At 41.5% G+C, this 17154-nt stretch overlaps 1 protein-coding gene across 1 annotated transcript in view; it reads right to left on the reverse strand.

Annotated features, from left to right (window-relative positions):
* LOC109902068 (inactive phospholipase C-like protein 2) overlaps positions 1-17154 on the reverse strand; it is a 60598-nt gene that overhangs the window by 15979 nt on the left and 27465 nt on the right. Inside the window, exon 2 of the mRNA XM_020498134.2 lies at positions 2549-5032. Coding sequence (XP_020353723.2) covers positions 2549-5032 — 2484 coding nt within the window. The remainder of the gene's footprint in view (positions 1-2548; positions 5033-17154) is intronic.

The raw sequence follows: 17154 nt of genomic DNA on the forward strand, positions 1-17154 counted from the left end.
TAGCCTCAAGGATACTGGGGCATGAATGACAAGTGAATTATTACGGTTCAGAGTTCCTGTTTGTTTTCAGTTTGGTTTGAGTCATTTAAGATAAAGCTCACTGCGGTGACAGTTCACTTGAGTAATTATCTCATTCAGCTGGTTCATTTAATTAATTATGACTGAAGATCAGTGATTAGATGATTCCTAATGTTTTCAATTATCTATCATAGAAAATAACTGCGCTCTGTTAAGTTACCTAAGTTAATGTGGCCTATGTAGTTACTAATTAACAGGCTCGAAGCAGAAGTACAAGTACAGAGAAACACCCTGTGATAGGAAGTAGTTAAGAGTACTTGTTACCTTCAAGGACCTTTGTTGGTTTTTGTTAGTCATTCGATAACACACACACACACACACCTTCCTGTGAAAGGCCCAATTTAAACAGCGTGTAAACAACCGGGAGGACAAACAGCCGCAGAGAGAACGCCCAAGATGTGTTAGTCTCAGGGCCAGTGGCCTGTTATCCATAATGACTACAATGTAAACAGAATGACCAAAATAAACCCTAATACACAATGCATAATGCACCACAAAAGACCAACCACAGAGTGGGGAAACAATAGAGTATGCGACTTCCTTCTGACACATTGCTCTGTATTGCTTCAGTGGGAAAAAGATGGCGAAGATCAGAAAAGACCAGCTGTTTGAAGTAGACTAGCTCATGTGGGGCCTAGTGGAAAGCTAGTGAGCACACAGGAATGCACAAAAGCAGATGGATAATCTGAAGAGGCAAATTGTCATGTGGGTACTGGGTAAGAATAGCCTACTGTTCATCTTCTGGTCGATATCTTTCTGTTATGTCCTGTTTCAACCAATAAAATATTGATCATTGCTCCTAACAGCTTACTGAGTGCAAATTTGAAGTAAAACACCATATCCGTTTTTTGCTCTTATAAAAATAGGTGACGCACTAGTCTCGTTTCCACTCCAATTTAACATAATTTGTGGTAATCTGTCCTTTAGACTGCATACAGTAATCTCCTTCTAGAATTATTACTGACAAGCCCATAAGCGCCACAGTGCAGTATTACATAACACGTTTTCCATTTGATATATTAGAAGGTATGCTCATAAGCCACTACCTGGATATCTGAATATCAGCCCCAGGCCTCAGTGCTCCAGTAGGGATGTCACCAGTCTGGCTCTGAGCTGCGAAGTCTCCTTGAGTCTGTGTCGACTGTTGTGCAATACACATGGATTAGATCAAATCTGCTTAAATCAAGCTTGGTGGTTTTGTTTCCTCTTGCCAAAAGGGGCTTTCTTTTTAGATGCTACACAGCCTTTGTAGTAAATCTTGCTGTGATCCCCGCTTGACTCTAGGGGTCAGTGTTCATATTCTAACAAAAACATGCCCGTGTAGGCGGATGAGTAAATAAACTTGATTCAAACGACTCATTCAAGACTTTATTAAAGCATGCACATTCACCCCAAAATATTACTTAATATAGGCTAGCCTGGCCAATATAAACTGGGCATAAATTGGTGATGTTTTACAGGTCAATCCTTAGGGATGGATCGAAATTTACAGAATGGTAACCCAGGCCTACCTGTTTGACAGACTAAATTAGGCTGTAGGCTGCTATAGCCATAGATTTGTCTGTCAATTCCTCCACCCATCATGCATTCTTTAAATATCCTACCCCGTGTCAGTGAAGGGCTGTTAAATTAAAACCAACACTCAAATTAAGAGGGTATGCCATAGGCCTACCTTTTATTTAAAAATGGCAAAAATCACAGGCCTACCTCGTTAGCATAAGATTATGAAGAAAATAAAATGGGATTCGATTATGTAAAGTGATCTATAACAGCGCTTTGGTCCGCAATGTTTTATGTTAGAAACATGCTGTAAAGTACCCAGGAAAGACGCGACTTCGATGGATCCTTTCTTTGACATTAAGAGGCTGAGCTACAACCTTCTATAGCCGATGAGACAAAACAAACTTTGGTTGGGAGATTAAATCTAATTCTGTCACTATCAGTTGCTTAAGCTGTTCACTGTGTACAATAGAAGATGTTTAAACCCAGACAGCCTTTAGGGAAACAGTTCTGACCATCTCTCGTTGGGTTAAACCACGGGAAAAAGTGGCCAGCAGATAAAGCTTACATTTGAAAGCGTCGGTACTCTCTCTGTCATTTATAAAAAATGGTGGGGTTTTTTCCCCCTCAGACCTGCAGGAGAGAGATCTTTCTATCCCTACTGTTGTCCATGGTGGTCTGCCAACCCATAACCTTCTGGCCCGCAGGCCTGTGCGCTATAAAGAATTCCTGCGTTGCCATGCAATGCGCTGGTCTGTCCAAGACATGAGGGTAAACGGTAGACATGTTCTCTGCTATCCACTTTGCTTTAATTATTATTTTGGGTAAGCGGGTGGGTCACTTATTTTTATAATTTATAAAGGGATTAGGTTAAATATATTTTGCTTAAGGGAGGGCCATCCAGTTTCATTTCAGAGGGGTCCGATTTTCTCCATGTAACCCTTATTACAAATAATGTTCAATCCCTTACCTGCATGTTTTCTCTGAGGTCGGTGGCTTCCCTCAGTGGCAGTATGGCTGTCTTGAAGATGTCGTCCACAGCCTTGATGACCAGCACCCTCATGGTGGCATACTCCCGACTTCTCTTGCCCTTACGCACAGACAGTCCCCTCTTGTGAGGCTTGCCCCCGCCCCTTCGGTTGGTGATGGCCACATGGACAAACAGCCAGGCGTGGGGAAGGACTTCTCCCGTTAGCGATTGTAACGGTGTGTGCCGGAATCCCGGCTGGAGACACTCGAAGGGGATTGTGTACTGGCCGATGAACTCGTCGCCAATATAGTCATCATCAAGCACCACAAAGCGCACCATGGCCAGCTCAGGTAGATTTATCTGAAACTCAAAGCTTTCGTCAAACAGTGGGTTCTCCCCATTCTGATTGACAGTTTTAGTCCTTTGCTCTGCACAATCAGCAGGGATGCCATGGATCTCCACATAGACGTAAGGGTCAACCACATCTCCTTTGGCGCCTGAGCCTTTTGGTTTGGGGAAGTTTTGTCCACTTATGATCTTTATGTGCAAGAGCTGAGGAGACACACCAGGCACTGAGTCTTTAGTGTTGGCACTGAAATATGACACCTGCTCCCTCATTATGGCTGGTCGCAGCACATAACCACAGTTCCCATTCTGACGGAACCAGCCAATGTTTAGGTCCATCATCAGGCCGGGGGTCTGGTAGTTCATTGCCACGATCTGGCAACCACACTTCCAGAAGTCCTGAGGGTTCATGTTACTGGAGTCAATCCGCATTGGGCTGGGGTAGACTCTCGCCAATAATTTCTTGTTGTAGTTAACAAAGTCGCCTGGGAATTCACTGGCACAGCGACTGGCAAACACCTCATTGAACGAGCAAAGTTCCCAGTGCCTCTGGCTTTGGAAAGCTGTTGGGAAGTCTTTGAACGCAATCGATTTACACAACGTTACCAGATCAGAGAGGTCCTTGGACAGCTGGAACTTTTTCAGTGGTATGCTCTGTTGTTCGTTGGCTTCAATGTTCATTCTTTGGGACATCTCAGCCCCCTCATCCTCGTCAGTCACTTCGCCCTCCGAGCCGATGCAGATCGCGCCCAGCTTCTTCCCCTTCAGCAGGATTTTACACTTGAGGTCAAAGGGTGAGGGCAGGTAGCTGTCCTCAGATGAGGGTGGATTCATGTGAATCTTATCACCAAGAATCTTTTTCAAGTGCTGAAACATGACCCTCTGCTGCTTTAAAGAGCAGTGGTTCTCCAGACACAATATCAGGGGAAAGTCAGATGCAACAAAGGCATATTTGTTGATGACGTCACAGACACTGCGGAAGACTATCTGCGAGGTCATTGTGTGGCCAGTGTAAATGACAGGCTCATTATCTGGTCCATCCCAGACATCTAGTTCTACACTACGACAGCCCATCTTGAGGGCACGGATGTACCCTGTAACGTCAGAGGGGCCTCTAAACTGATCCTCGATCAGGTATGTGTTGTGGGAAGCGTTGATGTAATAGTGGGACAGGGGCTGGTTCATGTCCTGACACACTGTTTTTTGTTCAGGGTCAAAGATGTGGCACTCTGGCGACATGAGATAATTGGTAAACCCATCAAGGGAGAGCCAGCCCTTGAGCTGCCCCTCTTTGGAAGGTTCATAGCTCTGAATGACCTCCAGACTGGTGTCTTCACTTACTTGTGCCATACCCTGCTCAGCCTCCAGAAACATAGTTAAGTCCTTGGTATCTAGAAATTCCTTGTTGCTAGAGAACTGGACAAGAAGGAAATACATTTCTGGTCTTGTGCAAAGGTCATGAAAGACTTCAATGAACTCCTCCTTAGTCACACCACATCCCACCTTATCTTTAGATTTGTGAAACTCCTTGAACTTGAGTTCAATCTTATTGTTTTTGAGACCAGGGTTTAGGTTTTTAATTAGCTGCACAGCAGCACATAGACTGATGTGCTTGCTGTTGTTGGCATCAGCCTCCTCAAAGAGGTCACCGAGCCAGGAGGAGCGCATGTTGTTCTGGTTGCTTTCAATCATATTCAAGGTGTGTTTCCCATAGGATATCAGGTATCTAAGCCCGGTCACCCATATGTTGGCCATATCGGCAGAGTTTGCAACCAAGTCCAAAGACTCATAGTTTTCCCCATAGATGATTGAGAAGGCACAGTCCTCTGATATCTGATCATATATTCCATTGGTCCTAAACGTTTCTGTGTTTTTCCCTGTCCGCACCTCTTTGATGGACTTGACATCAATTTTGGCTTTCTCTGACTCTTTTTTGGAGGGTTCCCACCTTAGAGACTGCATGTCGGCGTCCAGGAGGAAGTAGCGGTGGTAAACGCGGGAGTTGGAGCGGACCTTCTTCAGTTCAGAGCCGTCCACCATGGCGTTGATGCAGTCGCTCGCACTGCTGATCTTCTTCTCAGTGGGCATGCTGCTGAACGAAACTGTCTTCTTCCTCTCTCTGCGCTGCCTCGAGCCATCCTAAGGAAGAGAAAAGCAAAAACCTGAATACCTGATCTGTAAACCAGTGGAAAATAAGTACATCACTTTAGATTTAGAGGTAAAAAGAGGAGCTGAATACTCTTTCAATCACTTCTCTGAGCAGGAAGAAAAATATTTGATTTGAGATATACTTACTATAGTCCAACTGAAAACATGGGAGTGGGGGTATTCTAGACTCTGTATGACTAAGCATTTGCACGTGTCTGCATATTGAAATGGGTTGATTATTTCACTGAAATATTTTTAACTCCTTAGCATTCCTTGGTGATTGGAGCTGTCAGTGTTTGACGTCTAACTGCATTATCGTGAGCATTGCTTTTCAGAGAGAAAACAGTTTACTAGATTAATCTCTATAAAACAGTATTTTACCTCTCAGTCTTAACCCCTGAGGAACTATGTATTCATTAATTAAGCACAGTTTCAGTTGACCAAAAATACACTGATATAATTTCTTAAAAATAGCCATGAGGAGCTTTGTGAAGTATAAAACATAATGTTCAAATATTGGGCATAATGCAGCGCTATGGCAGCCTGCTAATTCTCTTTGTCCATGTTGCTGCTGGTGATGGCAGGCCTTTATGGTCTAGATGTCCTCAATGTTTCCTTTTCAGCCCTACCTCTCAGAGCCCAGAGGGAGAGAACTATCACACTAAACTTGGCTCAATAAAGAAAATTACAACATTTCTGTGAAATGCGTACAGTAAAAATCTTGACTCTGTGGAAGCAAGTCACACTCAGATCAAAGAGGAAGAGGCCAGTATATAGGACATAATCAGTTGTGCTTAGGCAGCAGGTATGGGGATATTAAATAATTTCACTATACGAATAGTATCATTATTTTTGCCATTTAGTTGGATATTCTAAATGCATGTGCACATTTTTAACATGAGCACTGCTGCTGCGCGAGGGAGAGAGGCTCAAACAACCTTTTATTGGTCGTGTACACAGATTTGCAGATGTTATCGTAGGGGCAGTGAAATGCTTGTGTTTCTAGCTCCAAGAGTGCAGCAATATGTAGCAATAAAAAATAAAAGACAATCCAGAAAAATAAAGATGTATCAGAACGCGCAATGTCAGAGACTGGAATATTAGAGACGGGAGATGAGAGAAAGAGACATCTCGGCTAATTTAGCTAGCAAAGACTAGCTAACTTGTAGCAGCCACAATGTTATTTATCATCCCATACAACATTACCCGTCTTGACTGGAGCAGCCTAGAGAAGCTATAGCTAGCTAGGCTAAATGCTGCGCTTTCTCCCCAACCCCATTCAGATAAAACAATAGCCTACCTGTTGGTTGCTTGTTGTAGCCTACTCCTTCTCATTTTGCTAACTTTTAATTCCATAATTGTATTCCATCTGGCATTGAATTAGTGAACACTCACTCCATTTGCTACATATTGAGCCTTCGTTGCCACATCGATTGGCCAACTTAAAACTTCTTATGGCTTGAATCCCTCTAACGGGATAGATATGACAACAGCCAGTGAAAGTGCAGGGCGCCAAATTCAAAACAACACAAATCTCATAATTACAATTCCTCAAACATAGAAGTATATAACACCATTTTAAAGACAAACTTGTTGTTAATCCCACCACAGTGTCAGATTTCAAAAAGGCTTTACGACGAAAGCACAAACGATTATGTTAGGTCTGCACCTAGTCACAAAACAGCAGCCATTTATCCAGCCAAAGAGAGGAGTCACAAAAATCAGAAATAGTGATAGAATTAATCCCTAACGTTTCATAATCTTCATCAGATGACACTCATAGGACTTCATGTTACACAATACATGTTTTGTTCGATAAAGTTCATATTTATATACAAAAATCTGAGTTTATATTGGCACGTTAATGTTTAGTAGTTCCAAAACATCCAGTGATTTTGCAGAGAGACACATCAATTTACAGAAATACTCATAATAAACATTGATAAAAGATACAACTATTATGCATGGAATTATAGATACACTTCTCCTTAATGCAAACGCTATATCATATTTCAAAAAAACTTTACCGAAAAAGCACACCATGCAATAATCTGAATACAGCGCTCAGACAACAAATCAAGCCATACAGATATCCACCATGTTGTGGAGTCAACAGAAGTCGGAAATAACATAAATATTCACTTACCTTTGATGATCTTCATCAGAATGCACTCCCAGGAATCCCAGTTCCACAATAAATGTTTGATTTATTCAATAAAGTCCATCATTTGTCCAAATACCTCCTTTTTGTTTGCGCGTTCAGCCCAGTAATCCAAATTCATGATGCACAGGCCAGACGAAAAGTCAAAAAGTTCAGTTACAGTTCGTAGAAACATGCCAAATGAAGTATAGAGTCAATCTTTAAGATGTTTTTAACATAAATCTTCAATAAAGTTCCAACCGGAGAATTCCTTTGTCTTCAGAAATGCAATGGAACTCAAGCTAACTCTCACGTGAACGCGTGTGGTCAGCTCATGCCACTCTGCCAGACCACTGACTCATTTAGCTCCCATTCTCCCCTCCTTCACAGTAGAAGCATCAAACAAGGTTCTAAAGACTGTTGCCATCTATTGGAAGCCTTGGGAAGTGCAATTTGACCCCATAAACACTGTATATTCGATAGGCAAAGAGTTGAAAATCTACAAACCTCAGATTTTCCACTTACTGGTTGGATTTCTTTCTCAGGGTTTTGCCTGCCATATGAGTTCTGTTATACCCACAGACATCATTCAAACGGTTTTATCCGTTTTTATATGTTTTCTATCCAAATCTACTAATACTGTGCATATATTAGCAACTGGGCATGAGTAGCAGGCAGTTTACTCTGGGCACCTTATTCCTCCAAGCTAATCAATACTGCCTCCAGCCATAAGAAGTTAAAACAACAAGCTACACACCACACCTGAAGGTTACCGGCCTTTTTATGTGGAGCAGGCAGCACAACATTTTGAGATTAATTACATCCTCTAAGGAGCTTTTCTAATGTCTATAAATATTTGACCTTAGATAAGTGCTTCATACTGAAACTATAGGCTGTAGAGAGCTTAAAATAACTCAGCTGAGTGGGAACAAACAATTGTTATTGTGGGTCAATTAATGCATCATAATTCATCAGGTCTCACTCTAATATACAGTATCTACTGCTGTACATATTCTTAGTATAGCTTGTTTAAATTCACCAAGTGTATATATGTATACATTGCATTTGGATTACTGTTACAGCTATTCGGGTTCGTTCCGACATTTGTTGATAGCTTGCGTTTGTTTTTTGGGGGATTATTTGACATTTTACTGCATTGTTAGGTGCTAGTAACATAAGCATTTCACTGAACCCACTATAACATCTGCTAAACTGTGTACGCATCCAATAAACTGATGTGACGAGATGCTAACAAAGAGGTCAAAGTAAAGTTGAGAGCAGCATACCATATACAGTGGGGCAAAAAAGTATTTAGTTAGCCACCAATTGTGCAAGTTCTCCCACTTAAAAAGACAAGAGGCCTGTAGGTACACTTCAACTATGACAGACAAAATGAGAAGGAAAAAAAATCAAGAAAATCACATTGTAGGATTTTTAATGAATTTATTTGGAAATTATGGTGGAAAATAAGTATTTGGTCACCTACAAACAAGCAAGATTTCTGGCTCTCACAGACCTGTAACTTCTTCTTTAAGAGGCTCCCCTGTCCTCCACTCATTACCTGTATTAATGGCACCTGTTTGAACTTGTTATCAGTATAAAAGACACCTGCCCACAACCTCAAACAGTCATACTCCAAACTCCACTATGGCCAAGACCAAAGAGCTGTCAAAGGACACCAGAAACAAAATTGTAGACCTGCACCAGGCTGGGAAGACTGAATCTGCAATAGGTAAGCAGCTTGGTTTGAAGAAATCAACTGTGGGAGCAATTATTAGGAAATGGAAGACATACAAGACCACTGATAATCTCCCTCGATCTGGGGCTCCAAGCAAGATCTCACCCCGTGGGGTCAAAATGATCACAAGAACGGTGAGCAAAAATCCCAGAACCACACGGGGGGGACCTAGTGAATGACCTGCAGAGAGCTGGGACCAAAGTAACAAAGCCTACCATCAGAAACCACTACGCTGCCAGGGACTCAAATCCTGCAGTGCCAGACGTGTCCCCCTGCTTAAGCCAGTACATGTCCAAGCCCGTCTGAAGTTTGCTAGAGAGCATTTGTATGATCCAGAAGAAGATTGGGAGAATGTCATATGGTCAGATGAAACCAAAATATAACTTTTTGGTAAAAACTCAACTCTTCGTGTTTGGAGGACAAAGAATGCTGAGTTGCATCCAAAGAACACCATACCTACTGTGAAGCATGGGGGTGGAAACATCATGCTTTGGGGCTGTTTTTCTGCAAAGGGACCAGGACGACTGATCCGTGTAAAGGAAAGAATGAATGGGGCCATGTATCGTGAGATTTTGAGTGAAAACCTCCTTCCATCAGCAAGGGCATTGAAGATGAAACGTGGCTGGGTCTTTCAGCATGACAATGATCCCAAACACAAGCATTTCAAGGTCCTGGAGTGGCCTAGCCAGTCTCCAGATCTCAACCCCATAGAAAATCTTTGGAGGGAGTTGAAAGTTCGTGTTGCCCAGCAACAGCCCCAAAACATCACTGCTCTAGAGGAGATGTGCATGGAGGAATGGGCCAAAATACCAGCAACAGTGTGTGAAAACCTTGTGAAGACTTACAGAAAACGTTTGACCTCTGTCATTGCCAACAAAGGGTATATAACAAAGTATTGAGATAAACTTTTGTTATTGACCAAATACTTATTTTCCACCATAATTTGCAAATACATTCATTAAACATCCTACAATGTGATTCTGGATTTTTTTTCTCATTTTGTCTGTCATAGTTGAAGTGTACCTATGATGAAAATTACAGGCCTCTAATCTTTTTAAGTGAGAGAACTTGCACAATTGGTGGCTGACTAAATACTTTTTTGCCCCACTGTGTGTGTGTGTGTGTGTATATAGAGATAGAGATACACACACACACACACACACACACACACACACACACACACACACACACACACACACACATACATACATACATACATACATACATACATACATACATACATACATACATACATACATACATACATACATACATACATACATACATACATACATATACACACACACACACACACAAAAAACTCTTCTTTTTTTGTATTTTTATAATTATATATTTAGATTTTATTTTTTTTACCTGTCACATCTGTGAATGTGGAACGTGTTTTGTTGGTTCATTGAAAACCAACTTAATACAACTTTAAATATTAAAGAGCCTAGTGTTGATTTTGTTGTAACACTTGAAGTTTGGACACCAATTCTATTATACTATAAGATTCTAAATAAGAATCACAGCCTGTGAGTACACTACAGATGTCATAGCCTACAAACATAAGTAGGCAAGGTCACATATTTTCTTTAGTACGGTATATGAAAGTGTTGACCCGTCTGACGCTGTGGTTCTCCACCCTGGTGAAAGAATAGCAACAAGCATCCTGACATGTTATCTATTCTAGTCAGCTACTTCCTGCCCCTCGCTCTCAGACTTGAGGTTCAAATGAGACAAAGGAAAGCCACAGTAAGCTATGATTGCACTTTTAAAAAATACAGACAAGCCTCTGTAGGCAGCGCTAGAGCTTTTCTTTCATTCTATAGTCTACAGGTGTACACAGAGGGTTAAAAAAGGTGCAACTCAAAAGGATTTCATGTTCAAAACAGTGCTGGACGACATGTTCAGAGATATAGGACTACACCACAGAGAAATGAAAAGATCCTCCAATACACTCTATAGGTCTACATCTCAATTGTATGATCGGATTCCAAAACGTAAGCCATTGCAAAAATGTTTGGAAAATCTTCTACCTTTGAGAAAGCTTCAGTATTCATATAAATAAGTGGCTATTGTGATGAAGAACTGCTGGTGAGCTATTTTGTTTAACACCATTACTGGCAGAGGTCTAAACTTCACTGTAACCCCCACTCGTCTGGTCTTGTAGAAAAATGACTGCAGAGAAAACTGTCCAACAAGAAATCAGCACATCTTTTGTTTACAACCTATACATTAGCACATCTTTACAAGCTACACATGAGCACATATTTACACGTTATACATTGCATAACAGCTCATCATAGCTGTTTTAACTTTTAATGGATAGGGGTCTGTATTCGGAAGTTTGCATGACTGAGGTGCCCAAAGTAAACTGCCTGTTACTCAGTCCCAGAAGCTAGGATATGCATATGGTAGTATTGGATAGAAAACACTAAAGTTTCTAAAACTGTTAAAACGATGTCGGAGTATAACCGAACTGATTTGGCAGGCGAAACCCAAAGGACAATCCATCCAGGAAATCATTTTTTTAAAGTCATTCGACTTTCCAATGCTTTTCTATGGGAAAGCCTAATTATTAGGACCCAGATTGCAGTTCCTATGGCTTCCACTAGATGTCAAGTCTTTAGAAATTGTTCTGCTTTTTTGGTGTTGTTGAAAAATGAAGTATTCATATTCTTTCTAAGTGTCACTCAGAAGGGCTCTAGAATTGTGGTGCGCGTGAATGACTGCACGCTCCTCGTTTTTCTCCGGTATTGAAACAGTTTATTCGGTCTTAAATTGTATCGATTATTTACATATTAGGGTACCGGAGGTTGGATTAGAAACATTGTTTGAAATGTTTGGACCAAGTTTACAGGTTACTTTTTACATTCCTTTGTAGGCATGTATGAACAGGTGTATTTCTGAATCAAATGTGCCAAATAAAGACATTTTTGGGATATAAAGAAGGACCTTATCGAACAAAATGACCATTCATTGTGTAACTGGGACATTTGAGATTGCAAGAAGATGAAGAGCTTCAAAAGGTAAGCGATTTATTATTTCTGACTTTCGTGATGCATCTGCTTGGTTGGAAAATGTTTGTGACGCGCTCTGGTGAAGGTGGTAATTTATCTCCGGTATTGAATATACTATTTTCAGTCTTAAATTGTATCATTTATTTACATATTAGGGTACCTGAGGATTGATTAGGAACGTTGTTTGACATGTTTGGACCAAGTTTATTGGTAATGTTTGGGATTCATTTTGTATGCACTTTGAACGGAGGGGAAACCGGTGGATTATTGAATGAAGCGTGCCAAATAAACTTAGTTTTTTGGGATATAAAAAGGACCATTTGTTATGTAACAGGGACCCTTGTGATTGCAACCAGATGATGATCTTCAAAAGGTAAGGGATTTATTTTATCGCTATTTCTGACTTTCACGATGCGTCTGCTTGGTTGGAAAATGTTTTTAATGCCTTTGTATGCTGGGCGCTGTCCCCAGATAATCGCATGGTGTGCTTTCCCCGTAAAGCCTTTTTGAAATCTAACACAGCTGGATTAACAAGAAGTTAAACTTTAAATGATGTATGACACTTGTATTTTCATGAAAGTTCAATATTACAATTTCTGTCATTTGAATTTGGCGCTCTGCAATTTCACCGGATGTTGTCGAGGGGAGACGCTAACGTCCCAATGACCCGTAAGAAGTTAATGCAACTGCTGTCAGATTTTTTTTAAACTTTGGAGTCAACAAAGTTAGAAATAACACCATAAATATTCACTTACCTTTGATGATCTTCAATCAGAAGGCACTCCCAGGAATCCCAGTTCGACAATAAATGACTGATTTGTTCCATAAAGTTTCATCATTTATGTCCAAATAGCCACTTGTTAGCGTGTTCAGCCCAGTAATCCATTGTCATGAGGCGCAGGCACTTCATCCAGAGAAAAACTTGAAATGTTCCGTTACAGTCCTTTAGAAACATGTCAAACAATGTATGGAATCAATCTTTAGGATGTTTTAACATAAAACATCAATAAAGTTCCAACTGGAGAATTCCTTTGTCTTCAGAAAAGCACTGGAACGAGAGGTAACTCTGTCGGGAGCGCGCGTCATGAGACCAAGGCACTCTGCCAGACCACTGACTCAGAGGTCTCATGAGCCCCTCCTTTATAGTAGAATCCTCATTCAAGTTTCTAAAGACATTTGACATCTAGTGGAAGCCGTAGGAAGTGCAACTTTATCCATATCTCAATGTGTATTCGGTAGGCCAAGCTTTGAAAAACTACAAACCTCAGATGTCCCACTTACTGGTTGGATTTTTCTCAGGCTTTCACCTGCCATATGAGTTTGGTTATACTCACAGGCATCATTCAAACAGTTTTAGAAACTTCAGAGTGTTTTCTATCCAATACTACTAATAATATGCATATATTAGCATCTGGGACAGAGTAGAAGGCAGTTCACTCTGGGCACGCTATTCATCCAAAAGTGAAAATGCTGCCCCCTATCCCAAAAAGGTTAAGGAAAGGAAATAAAGTGGCCGTTTTTTCTCTTGGCAACTTGGATCATACTCGTACATCACGGCTAGCCTGGTTTTGTCATAAACGGTTAGTAACATTATAACTTTGAAACCTCAGGGCCTTTAAATCTGAAAAATCTTAAAAGTCAAGCTTCAGTTGGCAAAGTGTGGTGAATTTATGAGTTAGATTTAGCCTGGTCTACAAATGCAGGTGAAAGACTCAACCATGACATTCTTCAGGGTTTGGCGGTATGAAGCCATGAAAACTGTATTCCTTGAAGCCATGGCATTCCAGAGACACATCTCTTGTATCAACACGTCACATCTGGTGACAGGACTGTGGCCATGTTGATCGAACACTTTCTCGCCCGTGCTCTGTGGTGTAATTGAAGGGAAGGCTGGATGTACTTTAAAATGGGTACTAATCAACCTCAGGGCCCCACCACTTAATTTTTACCCCCTGCAGAACCTAACCAGAGATTCACATACATCTCTGTGCAGTGAGGAAGGATCTAATCTCAAAGTAAAGTATTCAAAATAAGTACATCACTCCAGACAGAACTGCTACTGGAGGAGCTTTCCTGAGGCTTAGAAAAAGCCCAAATGCATGACTGAAGATAATCCATGTGATCTGGACAAGGATTTTGACCTGGTCTTTGGGGGCTTTCATTCGTGTTGGCCTTTAGGTGTGGCTGCCTGCAACAGTAGTAGTGTTCCTGTTCCTGTTGAATGGCCAACGGCTTCCAGGCGAGGACTACTAATCAGGATTTCCTCTTGCGCTCAGTGAGGACTGGCTTCAGCTCCCCAAATAAGAAAACGATACCACAGATCACAGAACGCCCCCCCCCCCGTCTGAACTGTGGTTATTTATTTCCTGAAAATACAATTCTGTGTCTTATGTAAATGGTCAGGAGGGTGTTTTTAGTTACTTACACATGATTTCATTAAGGCTCAAAATTATCCTGAAAGAGAAACATTTCTTGAAACTAAAAGGAAACAGAATCCTGAAGAACATAATTGTTAGTTATGATAACCACAACCATACAATCTCCAATGTTTTAATTTAGCCTACTTGCTCAGCAGAGATACTTACTTTTTTGCTTTATTAGCAGCACAATCCATTTCATTAATAGATTTTAACTGGATAATAAACTGTCAGAATTTCTGAAGTAACACAAAATCTCAGTGTTTTGTTATTCGACGATGATGCTGTATCCAGACAATCCCAGGTGTCTGCTGAGCTGCTGTCGTAATTAAGAATGACACAGGCCCAATTATCATCACGCATAGGCCTGCATTGGCAAAGCCTGATTTCCTTTGCAAATGTGTAGGCCAAATTACATAGGCAGGCCAGATTCTGCAAAGGTCTTCACCTGGAGTTCCAGTCATTTTGTACATAGGTATTTCTGGGTAAAGTAAAACCAGAGACATGATGTTTGATAAATTTAATAACATAGGCCTAGCTAAACCTGTGCAGGGCATAGTGGCGTGGGGAGATTTGGAGAGTATTTTTTGTCTCCCCGCATTACATTTAAGTGTGTTCGGCTGCCAAAAACTCCCATAGAATTCTGAATTCCCTAATAGACTGCAACCCCCTTACTGGTTCATTGAGCAGTTCAGGAGAGTCTGTACATCTGAAGTAATCACAGGGGACCCATTACAGTCCAGACCAAGCGCATTGTATAGAGCTAGCAGTTTTGAGCATCACACAAGAGACCAACCACAACTGCTGCATAATGCGATCATCAATATTAGTCTACATCTATGCTAGGCTAAATAGTATTGAATAATCAACACCGATATTTGACTTTTATAAAACGTTTGAATCATTCAAATGATAATGTTACCAAGCGACATTCAACAGCACTAAACTCCAGAAGAGCAGATAGGTTGGCAGTGAAATGTGTAACCTGAAATCCTATTATAGCATAAAGGGGATATTGCTCATAATTTTGTCCCTTATCAGGCTCTCGTCTCAATAACATCAAACGCTCAAAAGGGAAAAGAGCATTGGCTTTGACATCTGAGCCTGAGACATCTGGACCAGACTGTATTTCCCCCCGATTATAACGTGAAGAAGCCTCCCTATGTGGAGAAGGCTTGTGCCCCCACTCTGTGACTGCAACCTCATCTACCACTCTGACCTCCAAACACCAGGGTTCATTCACATCCACAGAGCAGACAGACCATCACATGTTAAAGAGCACATCTGAAAACAGCCATTAGGAGTCAGCCATGCTGGCTTAGGTTTTACTATATAAAAAGGGGGATTTAGATGCATTAATAGGCTAGGAGTCACAGCAAATATCAGATATGTTCATGGTAGGCTATTTCCAGCGTTGATCACATTGGCAAACAGTGCTTTGAAGGATATTTCATATGTAGGAACGTGGTGGATGTTGGATGTAGGAAAAGCCTGTTTTAGGAGGAACATATGGGCCAATGCTTAAAATACAGGACTTTCAATCCCCAGTTGGGATGTGGCTGTTATACCACTGAGGAACCTGACAAATGTCCAGCTGTTCATGCTGTAATTCGGTATCAGATCTCAGAGTCAAATCAACCATAAAATAAATAACTAGCATGGGAGCCATAGAGTAGATTTCCTGAATTGTGTGCCCCTGAATTGATGTTAATTAGCTTAAAAACCCTGTTTTGAAGCTAAAGCCATGGTCTTTAAGAAATGAATATTGCAATGTCTGCTTAAGCTCCAGGATCAGGTGTCTCGCTCAAAATTGAGGGCTTAGTTAAAACTCATTCTGCAGCTTCCCTGTAAGAAACTAGACCCCATTTGCAAATGTTCATGCAAAATGCATGCTTTTAGTGTTAAGGAAAGTTAATTGAGGGTGAAATTAATCAGAATCAGCTTCATCCACCATGTACATTTGATTGTACGGGAATTTGACTCTGAAATTGTGCTGTGCAGTTACAGATAGACAAAAACATTTGAGGTAATAAAGCTAGAATCCTTCATTTTTCTAGGAGCACATTGACCATACAGTGCCTTGCGAAAGTATTCGGCCCCCTTGAACTTTGCAACCTTTTGCCACATTTCATTTCACATATCCCAGTCTTCCACCAAGGCACCTGCAAGTTCCCAGACATTTCTGGGGGGGAATGGCCCTAGCCCTCACCCTCCGAGCCAACCGGTTCCAGACGTGCTCAATGGGATTGAGATCCGGGCTCTTCGCTGGCCATGGCAGAACACTGACATTCCTGTCTTGCAGGAAATCACCACAGAACGAGCAGTATGGCTGGTGGCATTGTCATGCCGGAGGGTCATGTCAGGATGAGCTTGCAGGGAGGGTATCACATGAGGGAGGAGGATGACTTCCCTGTAATGCACAGCGTTGAGATTGCCTGCAATGACAACAAGCTCAGTCCGATGATGCTATGACACACCGCCCCAGACCATGACGGACCCTCCACCTCCAAATCAATCCTGCTCCAGAGTACAAGCCTTGGTGTAACACTCATTTCGATGACGATAAAGGCGAATCTGACCATCACTCCAGGTGAGACAAAACCACGACTCGTCAGTGAAGAGCACTTTTTGCCAGTCCTGTCTGGTCCAGCGACAGTGGGTTTGTGCCCATTGGCAACATTGTTGCAGGTGATGTCTGGTGAGGACCTGCCTCTCTCAGCCTATTGCGGACAGTCAGAGCACTGATTGAGGGATTGTGTGTTCCTGGTGTAACTCGGGCAGTCCTGTACCTGTCC

Source organism: Oncorhynchus kisutch, linkage group LG13, assembly GCF_002021735.2.
Source record: "Oncorhynchus kisutch isolate 150728-3 linkage group LG13, Okis_V2, whole genome shotgun sequence".
Classification (NCBI taxonomy): domain Eukaryota; kingdom Metazoa; phylum Chordata; class Actinopteri; order Salmoniformes; family Salmonidae; genus Oncorhynchus; species Oncorhynchus kisutch.